Below are 21058 nucleotides of genomic sequence, written 5' to 3'. Positions count from 1 at the left end.
TAACCTCTCTACTGTTGCTTTAATGCAGCGTGTGTGGTCAGATCGGGAATGATGAACGCCTAAGAGCTATTGGCATGCTTCAAACTGGAAGAAGTCAACAAGAGGTATCAAATCGCTGTTCACTTGCGCGAGGCGACCGGAGTTCAAGTTAGACATCGTCTGCATGAGGTAATCTCATGATCGGCGACCAGGTCTTGTACCACCGTCAGCAAATCAACACACCAGACGCCAATGGTGTTAAGAGCGTAGAAACTGCGGGAATCGCCGATGGTCTGGTATAATTTTTTCAGGTGAGTACTACCGAGACAACATGCTTGCCCAAATACTTGTGCCGTTTTTGCGCCATGCTGGTCTACGTTTTGTCTTTAACGCTACGACGATAACGCTAGTTGCTAGTGCCCATCGTGAACGTATCGTAACTGACCACCTCCAGAAGCAAAACACCACCAGAATACAATGGCCAGCTATTAGTCCTGGGCCCACTTGCACAAAGCGATCTTAGCGCTAAGACTATTGTAAGCTTATGTTAAAATATGGGAGTTACGATCATCTTAGTGCTAAGATCGCTTTGTGCAAGTGGGCCCTGAACTTTCCCTCAAAGAAGAAGGACGCCTGGGATATGATCGGGCCACCTGCTACATTCGCCGAACAGGTCAACACCCTTCAGGTGGAGTGGACAAAACAAAAAAAAAGAAGAGAAAATATACACAAAAAACAAATTTAGACCCCATTCGCAACAACTGTAAATATCGTGATGAATATGCCAAGAATAGTGATACGTAGAAAAATGGGACAGTATACAATGGCATCTGTGACATAACATCGCAGCACGACATACACGTGCAGCATGCCTACCATGCATATATCTGTACACCTAAATTGTGGGTAATTCACGTCACTGTCTTGCATTGCCGAAGCACTATTTGTGAATTTGGTTATTATGTTTCAAGGTTTGTCAGCACCATACCCGTGCTCGTAGGTTTCACCAAAGTGGTAAACGTCTGAGACCTGCATCACTTCGGGCTTTCCTCCAACATTAAGCTGACACGCCGTGATATAATAGACTATAACTGGAATACTGTTAAAAGCGGTGTTAAACCCAACTCACTCACGACGTCACACGCTGATTGCAGGGGCAATGACGTAATACATTGAGCACTTCGGCATGCACTTATCATATACATGGCGATACAAGCCGATTAAACTTGAGTGTTTTAGTTTGAGAGGTGTTCATTGGTATTGTGTTTTCAGTTCATTATTTGTATGTAAATAATGACATTTATTTGTAACATTTGGCTATTATTGCGTACTTTAGTCCATTATTTCAACTTTGTATTTTTTGACCGAATGGTTCTCCATACTCTTCGCCATGTCTTCAGATTCCAAGCTCTCCCGGCCGAACACCATGCTAAACGAATTCTCCGATGATGATCAGCAAAGTAACGACGCATGAATACCCCTCTGGAATTCTTTCCGGCCGATTTCAGTCGATTCCTCACTGTTCTGGGCGACATTGGATAACCATTGGTGCCTCAGAAAAGGAGACGTTGCCAATGGCTGACGACGTATAAAGCGACGTACATGGATTTACGCTTTGACGTCATGCGAGGTCTTCCTGACTGTGGGACCTCCTCCGTGTTCTCGTGGTAGAGCGCTCGCCCGGAGAGCGGAAGGTCGAGGGTTCGATCCTCGGCCGCGCGATACCAAAACACCTTAAAAGATGGTACTTGTTGTTACCCTATCTAGCGCTCGACATCAAGGGGATCAAACAAGGACTAGTCGGCTCGATCAGTATACTGTGTCTGAGGGGGGTATTTATGCTAAACTGCGGCGTACGTGGTATCTCAGTGGGCTCGCACTATAAATAGGCATTAGTCCGGACTAGTACAAACAGCCAAACACCCACGTGCATGCACACAAGTGCAGTAATCTTGGACGCGACGTTAAACGCCATTTCATCTTACCTCCTGACCCTTGCCCGTGTTTTCGTACGACATGTGCGATATGGACACCAGATAGTGTAAACTTTTCGGCATAATAAATTCGTTATGATGTCTTTAGTTGCCGCATACGGTGTCATATTAGGTTAGCAGAAAAAAAATATTGGGTTCGGCTATGACACCGTATACAACAACTGAAGACACCATAACAAATAGTAGGTCATGCCTGTCAAATGCATACCAATAACATATTACCCAGAATGATCAACATCTTCACTCATTAAATAAATGTTAATGGTCTTAAATTAAATGAACTCAACAAACAACCACAAATTAGACTTATTTGTGAGCGTACACTTTCAGAGAGAAACACAAATTGCACCTTCGTCTTCTGCTCTTTATCTTTCTGTGCAAGGAGCTTCGATGTGTGGTCGTGTGCACACAAGCTCCTTCCCAGCGCGTGACACCTTCCCTGTGAGGAGCTTGCTGAGGCACCGAATACTTCCGGTCAACAACACGAATGTAAACGACATGTGTTGAATGGATCCACGGATTTCATCCAGAATTTTAATCCTGTTATGGTAAATGATATGGGTTATTGTGTATAGATTACATACTACTCATGCGGGGCCTCATGCGTAACCTTTGTTTTGTTGTACAAACTGTTTGTTCAGGAAAACTAGTAAAAAATCAGTGTTGTTTGCGCTCGTGGTGAAAGAGGGCCAAGCAAGGCCAAAGATAACAATGTTGAAAGCGCTCTAGTCCTCTGCCAGTGCAGTGTTGTCAATAGGTGTAGAGGTACAAGCTATTGCTAAATTGAAGACTGACAATATTGCAAGGTCAATGTCAAAATAATTCTCTGAACCAGTTGAATGATCTTGTTAAGTTGGTTAGTACAGGTATGTCATACACTGATGATATATTTACTTTTTGAACAGTGAAATCCTGAATAATAGTAAATGACAGGTTTTCTAGTTTACCAACTACGACTTGTGTTGTATTTGTTAATCATGTTAATCATCTACATTCTTTATTCATTGTCCCACACATGTATCCTTGCGTACTGTGTTTTCGAGCCCCTGAAAAGAATTTCTCATTATGTGTCTAAAAACAAAATTAATACACTAAAATTAAGTCTTACCTTTGAGAACAATTATTTCTGTTTACAACTGGACAGTCAAATGACCACATCTTGTCAATGTAATCGTGATAGTGCTTTGCCAAGTGAGACGAGTCAATCAGGCACCATCTTGTTTCTGTAACTTGATTTCTAGCACCTCCATGACAGTAAATTTTTAAGTTAAAAATAGATGCACAATATAAGAGGTGAGGCTCTAAAATCATTATGTGGCGATACATTGACATAAGACACAAAAAAATAACTAAAATAATAGTAATGAAGTTTACAATCTTTAGTCATGTTTAAATTTAATGATACACAATTCATAGCTAATCCTAAAATAAACATGAAATAACTTTTATCATCTCCTTCCCAGAACACACCTTTGTTGTTCAGCTGATAAGCGAGTTCAACTCAATGCCAACTCATTTTGGATTTTAGGGCAATTCGTGTCGGATGGGGTTTAGCACTTTGAATTGTCTGTAAATTACTCAACTGAGCAGTAACAACTTGGTGATTAGTGCATAACTACCATGAATACTATTCTATTTATCAAGTGAATTTTTCAGAGCATCTTTAGAATACAGTACATCTTCTCGTGAGTACGGTCTCTACTGAAAGTCACGCGTCTCAAAGACACGCAACCAGTGCTGTGAAGCTAACTGGATGCGCTACACCCACACTGTTGCTTTAAGTGCAAATTTACTTAGTAATGAGACCAACGAAGATCCGGGTAGAGAATAGGTCTTGCTTACAGAGATTACTTACAGACCGCTGTTATACAGCTGGAATATTGCAGAGAACAACGTTAAAACAGCGAACTATAAACCTAGTCGTGTCTGAGACGTTATGGAACTGAAAGGAAGGGTCGAATGGGTGAAGAAGACTTAAAAGGTTACGGATTGGCATGGTGTCTCGTGACTTAAGTCCAGGGACACTTACGGGTGATCCTGGGGCCATTTTGAATCATTTCTAACGAAGTGTAGGCCGAGTGAACATGGTGAATGAAAGTGGCTTGGGTGGTAATTTCAGGACAGTTTCCTGCAATCAAAACATTTGACATGAAACTACTTCATTCTGCTAACTCAATGTTTTTGGGAGAAGAATAAATGCAACTGAAAATGTGAGAAGAATAAATACAACTGAAAATGTGAGAAGAATAAATGCAACTGAAAATGTGAGAAGAATAAATACAACTGAAAATGTGAGAAGAATAAATACAACTGAAAATGTGAGAAGAATAAATTCAACTGAAAATGTGAGAAGAATAAATGCAACTGAAAATGTGAGAAGAATAAATGCAACTGAAAATGTGAGAAGAATAAATACAACTGAAAATGTGAGAAGAATAAATACAACTGAAAATGTGAGAAGAATAAATACAACTGAAAATGTGAGAAGAATAAATGCAACTGAAAATGTGAGAAGAATAAATTCAACTGAAAATGTGAGAAGAATAAATGCAACTTAAAATGTGAGAAGAATAAATGCAGCTGAAAATGTGAGAAGAATAAATACAACTGAAAATGTGAGAAGAATAAATACAACTGAAAATGTGAGAAGAATAAATACAACTGAAAATGTGAGAAGAATAAATGCAACTGAAAATGTGAGAAGAATAAATACAACTGAAAATGTGAGAAGAATAAATACAACTGAAAATGTGAGAAGAATAAATTCAACTGAAAATGTGAAAATAATCAAATAAACCAGAACACCCTGAGTGCATTTATGTGCAAGCTTCATGGCTTTGGCTCCAATGTAAGAAAATGCATTAGAAGTGGGTAAAACCTCCCTCTTTACAACACATAAAGCTTTGTATCCATCCTTGTCAATACAAATCTAATGGATTTATTGTAAAAGAAGTGCCATGTTAGTAGATAGATAGTGTTCAGAGTGGCAACATTTAGAAATTAGATGTGTGCAACGTGAATAAATTAATACCTAATAAACTGCATTCGTGTGCATAATAATGATAACTGCTGAAGTGACAAAATAAAATATACATATTAGTTCCCATTTACAATCCATTTATCCACATGAATTATGTTTGAAGCCGAAAAAAAATATATTGAAAATAAAAATGCTTTCATTAAACTGTCCCTAGCTATTAAATATGCTGCCACAGGCTATATTTAGTAAACCAATATGAAAACTCTCAACATCTCTGGCTTATTCAGTGACATTGCTTGTAGAGATGATAAGTCACTGAGAGGAGCTTATGCACAAGCGGTGACCTCTGATGTCATATGGCATTGTTTCGTTAGTGTTTCTAGCAATAAATATTACAAAGGACATCAGTGAGTATTTTGACTTTGTGGTACTGTATTCTAAACATGCTAAAGGTAGGCCAAATTTTCTATGTAACATGTCTCTTGGGATCAAGGAAATCTATCTAGTATTTATGACAGAAAGGGCTCTACTTATTAGATATTACATATCATAATCATACAGTGAGCGTGCCGGGACCAAAGGAAAATATCTACATAAGAGGTTTTTCCATATCAAAAGGGTGGCCCAGTCGTCTAAGGGGCCGCGATTCGCTGTGCAGAGTTGAGTCCCTTGGGCACGTCAGAAACCGAAGATTGTGGGTTCGAATCCCCGTTTGCCCCAATTATGTTTCTAGGTTTGTCAGCACCATACCCGAGCTCGTGGGTTTCACCGAACTGGTAAACGTCTGAGACCTGCAACATTTCGGGCTTTCCTCCCACATTAAGCTGACACGCCGCGATATAACTGGAATACTGTTAAAAGCGGCGTTAAACCCAACTCACTCACTCCACTCCAAAGGTTTCTACTTAGTGAGAATTCACTTTAGTTGAAATCAGCATGATTCGAAGGTAGCTGCAGTTACTGAATTCCTCCCCATCTGTTCATCGTTTAATATCTGATTTTCCAAATGTCACTATTGGGGGTAGTGTACCATCAAATGGCTACAAGTCATAAAATGTTTTTATGGTTTGATCCCATAAACGTGTTGCATAGTTTTATTCAGCCAACATGGCCAAAGTGAACTTTGAATAAGTATTTCACATCGAAAAACAACACCCATTATGGGTTTTGGAAAATAAGATGGCAGACCCCACGAAAACACTATGATGTTGTTAAATGAATGGATGAAGGGTTATTGTAACAGCTGGCCAAGAATATCCTCCTCAGATAATGAGAATCAGTTGGCTTGGTCACATAAGGGAGTTGAGCCTGCTAAAATAATTATGATTGTTCTTATGGTCAATGTATTGTCATCTACACTGCAAAGTGAACTAAAATAATCTTATCAGCATTATTTTGGAATTAGCACAGCTGGATCAAAGGTACATTTAGGCCTGTGCCATGGTCTTGATTTATTATCTATGACTATAGTCTGGAAGTTAATTTAAGGTACCGACGTTTACTACAATATCTAAAAAACTATTGGACCTACTCCAGTCAAAGTTGGTATGAGATTATTAAACAGTCATACATAACTGTTTATTACATTTAAAGACAACTGGTGCATGAATAAAAAATCTGTGTATTTAGCTATCACTATATTTCATCAACAACCAGACCTGTTCATCACGGGTGGAACGAGCATTCATTGTAACAGCCATCTGCATAATGCTACCCCTGCGTCACAGGGCCATATGACACAGTTGAACCAATCAACTCAACTCGAAAGGTTGCACGGGAATCACGCGAATACAGTGTTAGCGTTGGGCGTCTGAAGCAGTTATTTAATAATATTTATCCAATTATTTTTGCATTCTTTTTCAGGTCAGTGTTATTGACTTGAATGTATCATTCCTTGCCACATTATTATATTTCATTCATCATATTATTAGGTGTAATATATCATACTTAATTATTAATTTAGACAAATCATTGCTTTATGGTTTCGAAGAAAATATTTTTATATTTTCGTTGATGATTCGAGACTTTCGGGGCTGTTTCTGGTGAAAGAGAATCAAATTCTGAGCCAAGAATTGCACAAAGTGGACAAGATCCGATTACGACATGTACTACAAAGCACGAACCTGAAATTCGTAGACGATTCCTAGAAATTCTTTGATAAACATGAATCTTTTCTCACGAATCCCACGAACTACAAGAATGTTTGGGAATCAAATAAGATATATTTAAGATTCTTAAGAAATGATTAAGAATATGTACGAATATGTAAGAATTCATATCCGTGGTAATTCGGGTTATTACATGTCGTAGTGAAACAGGGGTATATGTGTATTGCATTATTCTTGGTCCCACAAAATGCCCTCGTCGTCAGATTCGGAGTCTGTGCTGTCACCTAAGTGAACAACAACAGGCTGGACAGTATCTGGTTGGATACAGTCTTGTTTCCAATTCTCTTCCTCAACTTTGATAACATGTTGGACACAGTTTGCCTAACGTACATCTGTAATTTCTCCCATCCCTTTCAAGACAATCTGCTTGACGTCGGCAAGATTGAAGGTCTTATTTTGCCGTGCGACCATATTTTTCAAATCACCCCAGATTAGTTTGATGGGATTCAAGTCACAATGGTAAGGAGGAAGTTTAAGCACTTCGTGACCGTGTTCTCTCAACATGTTGTCAATCAAATAAGAGGGCGGGGGTTTGTTTTGAAGAACCAGTTGGTAGTAGTCAGTTTATTTTGGCTTTCGTGGGCCGAGCAATGTGGTTGTTGTCCAACCACTGACATATCTCACCTTTAGTGGAATTTGAGGTTGTACAAAGGTTAATAGGATCTCGACAACTGTGATAGGGAGCATTGTCCATAACCACCAAGGATTTATCAGGCAGTGCTAAGTAGGGCTGCAACGAATACACTATGAGGCAAATACGATTCGTATCACGAATACAGGGTAACGAATACGAATATTAATTCACGAATACAAAAACAAGTCAGCAGCTGAAGTATTTTTTGTTATATTCAGTGAAACATTGACAACATAAATTATTTGACATGGTTTGTTAATTATAAATATATTATACATTTAGATACTGCACTTAGTACTAGTATTTTCTTAGAGGCGACAATGACCACTGATCACAATACTGTCAAATTAAATATTATAAGAGTGTTGTCATTGAAAGAAATCTATGCATATAATATGTTGTTATGGATATTTTTAGGTACAGGGTATGTAAATATACATGATAGCATATTCATAAATATTCGATTCTAGTGGCCATGAATCACGAATTCAATTCATGAATGGTTACGGTTCGATTCACCAAATACGTGAGTGAATCTTAACAGACCTAGTCTCCACGGTTGCTTGTGATCTCATACACACATCCCCTAGGGTTTGGGGGGAACAGGGTGGGATCTTTGACTTTGGCATTCAGGATGTTCTTAAGTGTGTTGTCAGAGGTGAAGGTCACATCTACGTCCATGATGACAGCTTTTTATCGTGAGGAGCAGGACCTGGGGATGAATGCTCATGTGGGTAGGGCTTGGACTTGGGACTTTCTGCTGGGTTTCCTGGGTCTTCAGAATGTATTTCTGTACAAGATGTTTGGGATTGCCATTGAAGGTGTGTTTAAGGTGCTGGATTTCTTTGCCGACACTGTCAGGATTGCAGATGGCTATGGCAAGTCAGCTGTGGGTGACATATGGCTTGTTTGATCTGTGATTGGTGGTTGGTTATGTAGTGAATGCTTTCTATGTGTGGGATGACATTTGTGTGAAAAGACTGACCTGAATAACGTTCCTAGAACACACCTGGAATCCTCAGCATCGATATATTTATGTAGTGATTCCACACCGCAAAGTATAACTTGTGTCTTGACCATGAATAAGAAATAAGGCTATAAGAAATAAATTATTAAGTTAATAAACATCCCCATCTCACGTAATTGTGTGGTCCCAAAAAATCACTGTATGAATTCCCTTTTACTTGATGAAAAACACCCAATACATGATACACACAGTCCTGCTTCAAGTGAAACACATCCATTGAGAGTAAATGCATAGAGAGATGTTTAAACAAGAACCTCCCACCTCACATTTTTAACAATTGGATGAAAATGTAATACCTCCTTGTAGCCTAAGGGGGTTCTAGTTCTATTGTCCTCTGTTGTGGGTCATGTGTCTGAGAGTGGAAGGTTGGTGGTTTGATACCCAATGTCATACCAAAGACAGTTAAAAGGTGGCATTGTTGTTACCTTGCCTTGCACTCGACATTAACAAGATGGTTGACTCAGTCATATTGAACTGTGGCATGGTATCTCAGTCATCTGGCACTATAAGCCATTAGTTCGGACGAGTACAAGCAGCCACAGACACTTGTATACACATCGCCATGAGTAAAATAATTTTGAAGGTGATGTTGAACAACATTTCTACAAACCTGTTTTCCAGTACTGTAGCTTTGAATAGACCTGGCAGTATTGGGGTGTACAATTATCAACTCATGTGATAGAAGTATGCTACTTATTGTACAAAATTGTAACATGTCTTTGATTGCCATTTAATAGTTGGTTGAATGTGAAGACGTGAAACTTGGAAGAAGTTGTTGCCCAATAAACGTTTTCACGTCTTCAATACTGCATCAGTAGTTTTGTTATTATCATTTTATGACCCCTGAAGACCTGGGTGAGAATAAGTCTTCAGCAACCCATGCTTGTCATAAAAGGCCACTATGCTTGTCGTAAGAGGCGACTATTGGGATCAGATGGTCAGGTTCGCAGACATGGTTGACGCATGTCATCATATCCCAATTGTGTAGATTGATGCTCATGATATCAATCACTGGATTGTCTGGTCTAGGCTTGATTATTTACAGACCGCTGTCATGTAGCTAAAATATTGCTGAGTGCGGCGTTAAACAAAAAAAACCCCCAAGAAACATTAACATTTTTAGTGACTACTGTTATGTAAAACAAAATTTGCTACAATCAGTACGACTGATACTCAGTCGACATCCCATTTCTCAAAGATTTAAGTGTTAAATAATCTCACCATTTCAGATATCTAAGGATATATGAGCCCACACCACCATGCAAGGCTACCAGCAAGGTCAAGGTCAGTGGCCAGGAGGTTTTGACGAACGAATGTCTGTGATCAAACAAAGGGGAAGGGCAGATGAGAACCCCCCTGATGGACGGTACAGCGAGATGGAAACTGATTCCCCCAGGATGAGCATAATAACCCATGCCTTGAAGTCCCTGCGAGACAAGCGTGGTGGTGGGAGGGGCAAACGGCCGGCACAGGGTTTGAGGGGAGATTTTAGTGGATTTCCTGATGCCAAGACTTCACGTTATGAGTCAGGGTAGGTGTTGTCAGTCAGTGTATTTTGTATGAGATATCTGATGGTTAAATACTTCATCCTCCCTTATCCAGTGTATTATGTTTCCATTCTGTTATGATAAATACTTGGACCTTCTGGTTTTCTAATAGAGTTTTAATGCTCTCTCACTGTATCGTCAAGCGCTAACAAAACATACTGCCTGGTTTTAAAGGAATTATATCCTTCAACCTTTATGTTTGTTACAGAGGTCCACCAGATGCCATGGGTCAAGGTCAGAATGATGGCTGGAGTTGTGCCAAGGTGAGTTCTTCACATTCGGGTTATTGTGGGGTGGTCTAGTGGTTAAGGCCTGACCTTGATGTGAACCTGTTTTTATGTAATACTGTTACTATGGAGATTCTGAGCTACTCGATGGCAAGTCAATATAATTATCTATTATCCCCCTCCACGAAGGAGACAAATGTTTTAAACAAACCATTACAAGTCAGAGAAATGAAAGTTTACACACAGATGTTACTCGTCATGATCTCAAATGAGTTCAAAAATTGGTGTTGTAAATTCATTTTTTACAGAGTTATGGCCCTGTCTCTGTGCTTTTCATCTTAGTGCATACTGCATGAAATAGGGACAAGTTTTCTCAGAAACTGTTTAAGTTGCGTGAATGAAAGCTTGCATGCGTATCTAAAAGATACTTGTCAAGACTGAGTTCGAAATATGATCCCATAAATTATTTGTTTACAGAGTTACGACCCTTGATCCACGTTATTTAACTTGGTGCATAGTGTGTGCAATGGGGACAAGTTTTCTCAGAAACTACTGAAGTTGCATGAATGAAAGTTTGCATGCTTATCTTAGAGATACTTGTCAAAACTGAGTTCGAAATATGGTCCCATAAATTATGGAGTTACGGCCCTTGAACCATGTTACTTTACTTGGTGCAGTGTTTCCAATGGGGACAAGTTTTCTCAGAAAGTACTGAAGTTAGCTTATCTAGGAGATACTTATCAATACTGATTTCTTGTTTAAGAGAAGGGCCCTTTGTGTGTATTAATTTCACATTTAATCATATTTTCTGATGACAAAAAGCGGCCCAAGTGCCTATCTCTTCTTAAGACTTTATTGAACTCTGTTTTAATATTTTATATTCACTACTTTATGAACAAACAAAATTGTGCCCCATGGCGGGGGATAGTGATAACACTGTTTTTTTTTGTAATATACATTTATATATTATACCACACTTATCCAGGTATTGACATCTGCTCAAATGTTATTTATTTGTTCACCGACCAGCCCTAATCATGCTAATGGCAGGGGTCCGGAAAATTTAAAATCCCAATCGGACATTTACATTTTTGCCACGCCCCCTTCAAACAGCGTATTTTAGTACGACTTTTTACACACAAATTACAAGTTGTTACGTATTCATAATATGATGAATTATGAATTGTTTCAATTTAAATTGTTTAATTCACCGGACAATTAATAACAAATAAAATCATTTTAGATATATATGGAAAACATACGTTTGTTTCTGTTATAATAACGATCTGTTAACGTTGTGAACGGTCTAATTAATGTACATGAGTCTGCTCAAGTGTACGCGTTGTAACATTTGGATCGAGACTATTATCCCATATTGGGTTATCACGTGACCTCACGGGAATTTTTTTTTTAGGCTAATGGTGATGCTGAATTTCTTTCTGACAACTACATTTAGTCGCTGCTGAGACAGGGTCAGGCGCAAATAACTCCTGATTTGTAACCGAGGGCACAGGTGCCCCGTTGCAGGAAGAAGCACATTTTCGGTTCTGTTATTGCTTATAAATTGCAATGTTTTACATCAGAATAAGTATATTATTATTATGAATATCCAAATTCATGTAATTTCATCTTCTATTAGTTTATAACAGCTCCCTAGGAGTATTTGTCTCTGTTTCTTTGTTTCAGTGTAACAGTAAGAACAGTGAAAGAAGTAACTATTGCATCCATTGCTACTCATCTCGGGATGTTGGTGAGTAGAAAACATTCAAAAGCCCAATAGTATAACAACAGTGCGTAATCACCCAATGGAGACTTTTCAGTTTGCCTACTTTAATGTCTGTACAGACCTTTTTGCGCTGACTGAATGTAGTCATCACGTATACATGAACTCTGACTGAATGTAGTCATCACGTATACATGAACTCTGACTGAATGTAGTCGTCACGTATACATGAACTCTGACTGAATGTAGTCGTCACGTATACATGAACTCTGACTGAATGTAGTCGTCACGTATACATGAACTCTGACTGAATGTAGTCGTCACGTATACATGAACTCTGACTGAATGTAGTCGTCACGTATACATGAACTCTGACTGAATGTAGTCGTCACGTATACATGAACTCTGACTGAATGTAGTCGTCACGTATACATGAACTCTGACTGAATGTAGTCGTCACGTATACATGAACTCTGACTGAATGTAGTCATCACGTATACATGAACTCTGACTGAATGTAGTCATCACGTATACATGAACTCTGACTGAATGTAGTCATCACGTATACATGAACTCTGACTGAATGTAGTCGTCACGTATACATGAACTCTGACTGAATGTAGTCATCACGTATACATGAACTCTGACTGAATGTAGTCATCACGTATACATGAACTCTGACTGAATGTAGTCATCACGTATACATGAACTCTGACTGAATGTAGTCATCACGTATACATGAACTCTGACTGAATGTAGTCGTCACGTATACATGAACTCTGACTGAATGTAGTCGTCACGTATACATGAACTCTGACTGAATGTAGTCATCACGTATACATGAACTCTGACTGAATGTAGTCATCACGTATACATGAACTCTGACTGAATGTAGTCATCACGTATACATGAACTCTGACTGAATGTAGTCATCACGTATACATGAACTCTGACTGAATGTAGTCATCACGTATACATGAACTCTGACTGAATGTAGTCATCACGTATACATGAACTCTGACTGAATGTAGTCATCACGTATACATGAACTCTGACTGAATGTAGTCGTCACGTATACATGAACTCTGACTGAATGTAGTCATCACGTATACATGAACTCTGACTGAATGTAGTCATCACGTATACATGAACTCTGACTGAATGTAGTCGTCACGTATACATGAACTCTGACTGAATGTAGTCATCACGTATACATGAACTCTGACTGAATGTAGTCGTCACGTATACATGAACTCTGACTGAATGTAGTCATCACGTATACATGAACTCTACCAGTGTTCCCGCTGGCTTTGGAAACTGCCAGTCCTTGTGGACTGGCAACTCTAAAAATGTTCCTGCAAAGATGTCATCTCTGACTGACTGACTGACTGACTGAGTATGGTTTTACGCCGCTTTTAGCAATATTCCAGCAATATCACGGCGGGGGACACCAGAAATGGGCTTCACACATTGTACCCATGTCGGGAATCGAACCCGGGTCTTCGGCGTGACGAGCGAACGCTTTAACCACTAGGCTACCCGACCGCCCCTGTCATCTCTGAAGTAACTTAGTTAGATCTATATGTCATTCACACAGACTTCAGTCACAATTTTTTCTTTATTTTTCTTAATAACTACTACTTTTTAAGTCGCTACAACTGGCTATTTAACCTAGAAATAGACAAGGGTAAACCTTGATGGTAACAGACAAGCTGACTTTGTTCGAAAAATGTACTTATATGAATGTCACCAATGTTTTGTTCAACAACAACATGAACAAAGATTTATAAGGTACTTTATTTGCCGGTCCACAGGGACTGGCAGTCACATGACTACAGGTCCAAGCCTAGTTTAACCGGTAAAAAACTGGTAATTACCGGTAAACGGGAACACTGCTCTACTGCTCCCAAAGGTGCTCCATCTCGCTATCATGGTATTGTAGACATGTATGATGTAATCTTCTATTGACATGTGACACACTTGAGACAGCAAGTGAACATGCGAATTAGAAGTCATCTCAAACAGCATTTTAACAGACTGGACCAAATGAGTGAAAATAGACGACTTGAAAGAAGTTAAAGAATAATATGAAAGGTGTTCTTTATCTTCTTGTTAGTACTGTATGTTGAATCATGGATTGTCTAGGATTCCAAATAAAATACCCTCAGTTGCCAAATTAGGGAAAAATTGTTGTTTTGTTTCAAATTTATCATGGCATTCAATGCAGTTATGTGAATAACCTCTTTCGCTATATTGGTCACTCACTCATTCTGGAGGGGGCACGGGTGGCCCAGTCGTCTAAGGCGCCGCAATTCGCTGTGCAGAGTTGCGTCCCTTGGGCACGCCAGAAACCTATGATTGTGGGTTTGAATCCCAGTTCGCCCCAATTATGTTTCTAGGTTTGTCAGCACCATACCCGTGCTTGTGGGTTTCACCGAAGTGGTAAATGTCTGAGACCTGCATCACTTCGGGCTTTCCTCCCACATTAAGCTGACACGCCGTGATATAACTGGAATAATGTTAAAAGCGGCGTTAAACCCAACTCACTCACTCACTCACTCATTTTGGAAATGTTTTTTTGACATTTGCTGAAGACTTGAGGCCCAGCAGGTCCTAATAACTCTGGATGAAAACACAGAGTAAACAATCAATATCCAATGTGTATGATAAGCATGATAAGAATGTGAGTAAATAGTCACAAGAAATATGGTTTGTAATCGATATTCATTTGTCTGTGTTCCAGGAGACCTGCCATCTGAGGGTCATCACCTACCTTCTGAGGGTAATTCAAAGGTAAGATTAAAAGAAATATTACCCATAAGGGTAACTGACCGGGCGTAATAACTTTTGGATATTTGCACATGTGCTTTTTGGCGATTCTCAATGCTGATTGGTTAGTTAAAGCCATATGACATCACAGTGCTTCATAATCGATATGCTGTCATCCATTGTTCATGACATCACAAATTGATAACATTGGGAAATGAATGCAATAACACGTGACCAATTCAGCTAATCAGAATGCAGGAATTTCAGTGAACACAAGGAAAATTTAATTATACAGCCTTGAGGAAATAAGCCCCCATTATAAAGGGATGCTTATAGAGATCTGACTATGACTTTAATGTGTTAATATGTGGTGATGTTATTCGATACTGAGTTATTTAGATATTGGTGAAACAAACATCATTGACAATATTAAATGTCATTTCAATCTGTTGTAGCAGATTAGATCTTTTCATTCCTTTCTTTCATCCAAACATCCATCCATCCACCAATCAATCCATCCATCCATCCTTCCATCCATCCATCCTTCCATACATATAGCCACCCACCCATCCATCCATCCATCCATCCTTCCATTCATTCATCCATCCATCCACCCACCCACCCATCCATCCATCCACCAATCCTTCCATTCATCCACCCATTCATTCATTCATTCATTCATTCATCCTTCCATGCATATAGCCACCCATCCATCCATCCTTCCATTCATCCATCCATCCATCCATCCATCCATCCACCCATCCATCCATCCATCCATCCATCCATTCATTCATCCTTCCATACATATAGCCACCCACCCATCCATCCATCCATCCATCCATCCTTCCATTCATTCATTTCATTCATTCATTCATTCATTCACCCTTCCATCCATCCATCAATCAATCCATTCATTTGCTGTAGGTGGATGAGAACAGTGCCAGAACGCTCTATGTGTTTGACCTCCTTCTGACAACAACAACGTCTGATCTGTTCAAGTACTTCATCAAATGGGGAGACATGATGAAGTTCCATGTATTTATTGGCGAGGATGGAAAGTGAGTACAACTTCTGACCAGGCCTTGCATGAAAGGTCACACTGAAATCTGTATTCAGTATGAGAAAATCTGCTTTAAGTGTGTGAAATAATATTGCTGGCCAGGTGGGCAAGCTAACCTTAAAAGTTAGTCGCCATTTTCAAATTACACTACCTTAAAAAAGCATTACCTCATTTTTACAGAAATTTGATTCTACATAGTTATCAATAAAGTAAACCCAAATTGCAATCATGAGACAAGTATTACAAAGGGGGGTAACTTTGATCTTGCAAACCTCACTACCTCAAAAAGTTATGGTAATTTATTTTATTTTTCAGTTTTGATGGTTGTACTGTTCCACAGAACCTGTTTCTTATTTCGATAAACTAAGAGTTGTGCATAAATAAGATCACCGCGACAATTTCTGTAGCCAGTCGTGATGGGGACACTTTAGAATCTTTAGCCTGACCAAAAACTTGCTTGCTGTCGTTCAGCAGGCAAGCAGTTATTTCGCACACATTCTTATGAAATCACAGATTTACTCCAATTGACATCCATGGTTGCAGCAAGCCATACCCATGACTGTCTGTAGTTTAACCTTGGCTTTCCCCACACATCAGTGTTTCCATAACCGATCATTGTCAGTAATTCACCTGTCAAATAGGCCATGACTGTCTGTAGTTTAACCTTGGATTTCCCCACACGTCAATGTTTCCATAACCGATCTTTGTCAGTAAATTACCTGTCAAATAGGCCTTGCCTGTCTGTGGTTTTGACCATGGCTTTCCCCACACGTCAGTGTTTCCATAACCGATCATTGTCAGTAATTCACCTGTCAAATAGGCCATGCCTGTCTGTGGCTTAACCTTGGATTTCCCCACACATCAGTGTTTCCATAACCGATCATTGTCAGTAATTCACCTGTCAAATAGGCCATTGACTGTCTGTGGTTTAACCTTGGATTTCCCCACACATCATTCAGTGTTTCCGTTACCAGTAATTGTCAGTAATTTACCTGTCAGATAGGCCGTGCCTGTTTGTGGTTTAACCTTGGATTTCCCCACACGTCAATGTTTCCATAACCGATCTTTGTCAGTAAATTACCTGTCAAATAGGCCATGACTGTCTGAGGTTTAACCTTGGATTTCCCCACACGTCAATGTTTCCATAACCGATCTTTGTCAGTAAATTACCTGTCAAATAGGCCTTGCCTGTCTGTGGTTTTGACCATGGCTTTCCCCACACGTCAGTGTTTCTGTTACCGATCATTGTCAGTAATTCACCTGTCAAATAGGCCATGACTGTCTGTGGTTTAACCTTGGATTTCCCCACACGTCAATGTTTCCATAACCGATCTTTGTCAGTAAATTACCTGTCAAATAGGCCTTGCCTGTCTGTGGTTTTGACCATGGCTTTCCCCACACGTCAGTGTTTCTGTTACCAATCATTGTCAGTAATTCACCTGTCAAATAGGCCATCCCTGTCTGTGGTTTAACCTTGGATTTCCCCACACGTCAGTGTTTCCATAACCGATCATTGTCAGTAATTTACCTGTCAAATAGGCCATGCCTGTCTGTGGTTTAACCTTGGATTTCCCCACAAGTCAGTGTTTCTAATACCGATCATTGTCAGTAATTTACCTGTCAAATAGGCTGTGCCTGTCTGTGGTTTAACCTTGGATTTCCCCACACATCATTCAGTGTTTCCGTTACCAGTAATTGTCAGTAATTTACCTGTCAGATAGGCCGTGCCTGTTTGTGGTTTAACCTTGGATTTCCCCACACATCATTCAGTGTTTCCATAACCAATCATTGTCAGTAATTCACCTGTCAAATAGGCCATCCCTGTCTGTGGTTTAACCTTGGATTTCCCCACACGTCAGTGTTTCCATAACCGATCATTGTCAGTAATTTACCTGTCAAATAGGCCATGCCTGTCTGTGGTTTAACCTTGGATTTCCCCACACGTCAGTGTTTCCATAACCGATCATTGTCAGTAATTTACCTGTCAAATAGGCTGTGCCTGTCTGTGGTTTAACCTTGGATTTCCCCACACATCATTCAGTGTTTCCGTTACCAGTAATTGTCAGTAATTTACCTGTCAGATAGGCCGTGCCTGTTTGTGGTTTAACCTTGGATTTCCCCACACATCATTCAGTGTTTCCATAACCGATCATTGTCAGTAATTCACCTGTCAGATAGGCCGTGCCTGTTTGTGGTTTAACCTTGGATTTCCCCACACATCATTCAGTGTTTCCATAACCGATCATTGTCAGTAATTCACCTGTCAGATAGGCCGTGCCTGTCTGTGGTTTAACCTTGGCTTTCCCCGCACATCAGTGTTTCCGTACAGGAGATCGCAAACATGGTTATGTGAAAATTGCAATAAAACGTCACTAGACATCATCATTTTACCATTTCAATTGTATTCTCTTTCCTTTCTGCTAGGCATTGTTTTATATGTAGATATTATGATTACCATGTGTATCTTGTCTTGTAAACTAAGCTGGAAATAACTGTCAGCTGTGCACTGTATAATGTGGCATTTCACCCAATCTTACCCATGCCATATGAGAGGCAGGAGGCTTCACTTAACATTTCCATTATGATGATGACTGCTGCTTTTCATTATTTGGTTTACGATATCTTTTCCTCAAAACCTTTGGTTTGTGGTTAAAGTAAATATTAAATTAAAATTAGACTTATTTAATTATTTGTTTTTGTTTTGTATGAATAGATGTTGGGTTGGAAAGATGCATAAATATGTAATTTAAAGAGTTGTGAAGATCCGGGGTAGAGTAGGTCTTCAGCAACCCATGCTTGCAATAAAGGCTTGTCTTTAAGAGGTGATTAACGGGATCAGTTGGTCAAGTTCGCTGACTTGGTTGATGCATGTCATCGATCCCAATTGCGTGGATCGATGCTCATGATGTCAATCACTGGATTGTGCCCTTCCAGACTTGATTATTTAACATGTTTAAAGACTGCCGTCATATAGCTGGAATATTGACAACAAACAAACAAACATATATTTTCCAGTGGCATAGTGACATTTGGAAAATTTTTTTATCAGCTTTTAGTGTCTACATGGGAACAAAGTCACACACTGTTTTAGAGTGGAACTTTTTTCCACATTCCAGATGAGGGTGATAAGAGTAGTGAGTAATAAACACCTTACTTGGTATTTCAGTTCTACAGGCTCTGGCATCGTACAGTACATCCGCTGGCAGCACGCTCAGGCCGCACTCGCTGCTGGTCCACACTTCATCATGAAGAAACAGATTATTGTCTCGGTGAGGTCAAGAAACTTGTTATCCCCCATAATGGGTTTTGAAGGGGTATTAAAATGGACACTGTCCATGCTTCTGTCCGCCAGTGCAAGATGTTGTTCTTGAATCTTGAAAACTGTACAATATTTATTCACCAAACTTGGTACATAGATAGGTCTGGTGGTGAACTGATGTGTTGTGATAGTTTGGAATAATTTAGGAAAGTTATGTCTAGTGGTGAACTGGAGCCTTTTGATAGTTTGGGATTTTAAAAAACCCCAACATGTTTCAAGTTACCATTGCAACAACTTTGACTTTGACTGAAAATGGTTACAGCATGTACAGTGCTGTTTCAGAAGCAGGCTTTTGGTAGTATAGGTCCCTAGGGGCAGATTTTTTATAGTATAGGTCCCCAGGAGCAGGTTTTTTGGTAGTTTAGGTCCCCAGGAGCAGGTTTTTTGGTAGTTTAGGTCCCCAGGAGCAGGTTTTTTGTAGTAAAGGTCCCCAGGAGCAGGTTTTTTGGTAGTTTAGGTCCCCAGGAGCAGATCTTTGGTAGTATAGGTCCCCAGGAGCAGGTTTTTTGTAGTATAGGTCCCCAGGAGCAGATCTTTGGTAGTATAGGTCCCCAGGAGCAGGTTTTTTGTAGTATAGGTCCCCAGAAGCAGATCTTTGGTAGTATAGGTCCCCAGGAGCAGGTTTTTGGTAGTATAGGTCCCCAGGGGCAGATTTTTTTATAGTATAGTAATATAGGTCCCCAGGAGCAGGTTTTTGGTAGTGTAGGTCCCCAGGAGCAGATCTTTGGTAGTATAGGTCCCCAGGAGCAGGTTTTTGGTAGTATAGGTCCCCAGGAGCAGGTTTTTGGTAGTATAGGTCCCCAGGGGCAGATCTTTGGTAGTATAGGTCCACAGGGGCAGATTTTTGGTAGTTTAGGTCCCCAGGAGCAGGTTTTTGGTAGTATAGGTCCCCAGGGGCAGATTTTTTTATAGTATAGTAATATAGGTCCCCAGGAGCAGGTTTTTGGTAGTATAGGTCCCCAAGAGCAGGTTTTTGGTAGTATAGGTCCCCAGGAGCAGGTTTTTGGTAGTATAGGTCCCCAGGAGCAGGTTTTTGGTAGTATAGGTCCCTAGGGGCAGATTTTTTATAGTATAGGTCCCCAGGAGCAGGTTTTTTGAAGTATAGGTCCCCAGGAGCAGGTTTTTTATGGTATAGGTCCCCAGGAGCAGGTTTTTTGGTAGTTTAGGTCCCCAGGAGCAGGTTTTTTGGTAGTTTAGGTCCCCAGGAGCAGGTTTTTTGTAGTATAGGTCCCCAGGAGCAGGTTTTTGGTAGTATAGGTCCCCAGGGGCAGATCTTTGGTAGTATAGGTCCCCAGGAGCAGGTTTTTTGTAGTATAGGTCCCCAGGAGCAGATCTTTGGTAGTATAGGTCCCCAGGAGCAGGTTTTTTGTAGTATAGGTCCCAAGAAGCAGATCTTTGGTAGTATAGGTCCCCAGGAGCAGGTTTTTGGTAGTATAGGTCCCCAGGAGCAGGTTTTAGGTAGTATAGGTCCCCAGGGGCAGATTTTTTTATAGTATAGTAATATAGGTCCCCAGGAGCAGGTTTTTGGTAGTATAGGTCCCCAGGAGCAGATCTTTGGTAGTATAGGTCCCCAGGGGCAGATCTTTGGTAGTATAGGTCCCCAGGAGCAGGTTTTTGGTAGTATAGGTCCC

At 40.0% G+C, this 21058-nt stretch overlaps 1 protein-coding gene across 1 annotated transcript in view; it reads left to right on the top strand.

The window, feature by feature from the left end:
- Positions 1 to 2429: 2429 nt before the first annotated feature.
- LOC124121333 overlaps positions 2430 to 21058 on the top strand; it is a 63948-nt gene continuing 45319 nt past the window's right edge. The window contains exons 1-7 of the mRNA XM_048396936.1: positions 2430 to 2521; positions 10012 to 10313; positions 10538 to 10592; positions 12243 to 12306; positions 15023 to 15072; positions 15973 to 16106; positions 19275 to 19377. Coding sequence (XP_048252893.1) covers positions 10042 to 10313; positions 10538 to 10592; positions 12243 to 12306; positions 15023 to 15072; positions 15973 to 16106; positions 19275 to 19377 — 678 coding nt within the window. The 5' untranslated portion in view covers positions 2430 to 2521; positions 10012 to 10041. The remainder of the gene's footprint in view (positions 2522 to 10011; positions 10314 to 10537; positions 10593 to 12242; positions 12307 to 15022; positions 15073 to 15972; positions 16107 to 19274; positions 19378 to 21058) is intronic.

Source organism: Haliotis rufescens, unplaced genomic scaffold (genome assembly GCF_023055435.1).
Source record: "Haliotis rufescens isolate VD_foot unplaced genomic scaffold, xgHalRufe1.0.p SCAF_16, whole genome shotgun sequence".
NCBI lineage: Eukaryota > Metazoa > Mollusca > Gastropoda > Lepetellida > Haliotidae > Haliotis > Haliotis rufescens.
The sequence above is the reverse complement of the archived record's forward strand: the minus strand, read 5'-3'. Positions and strand labels throughout refer to the sequence as shown.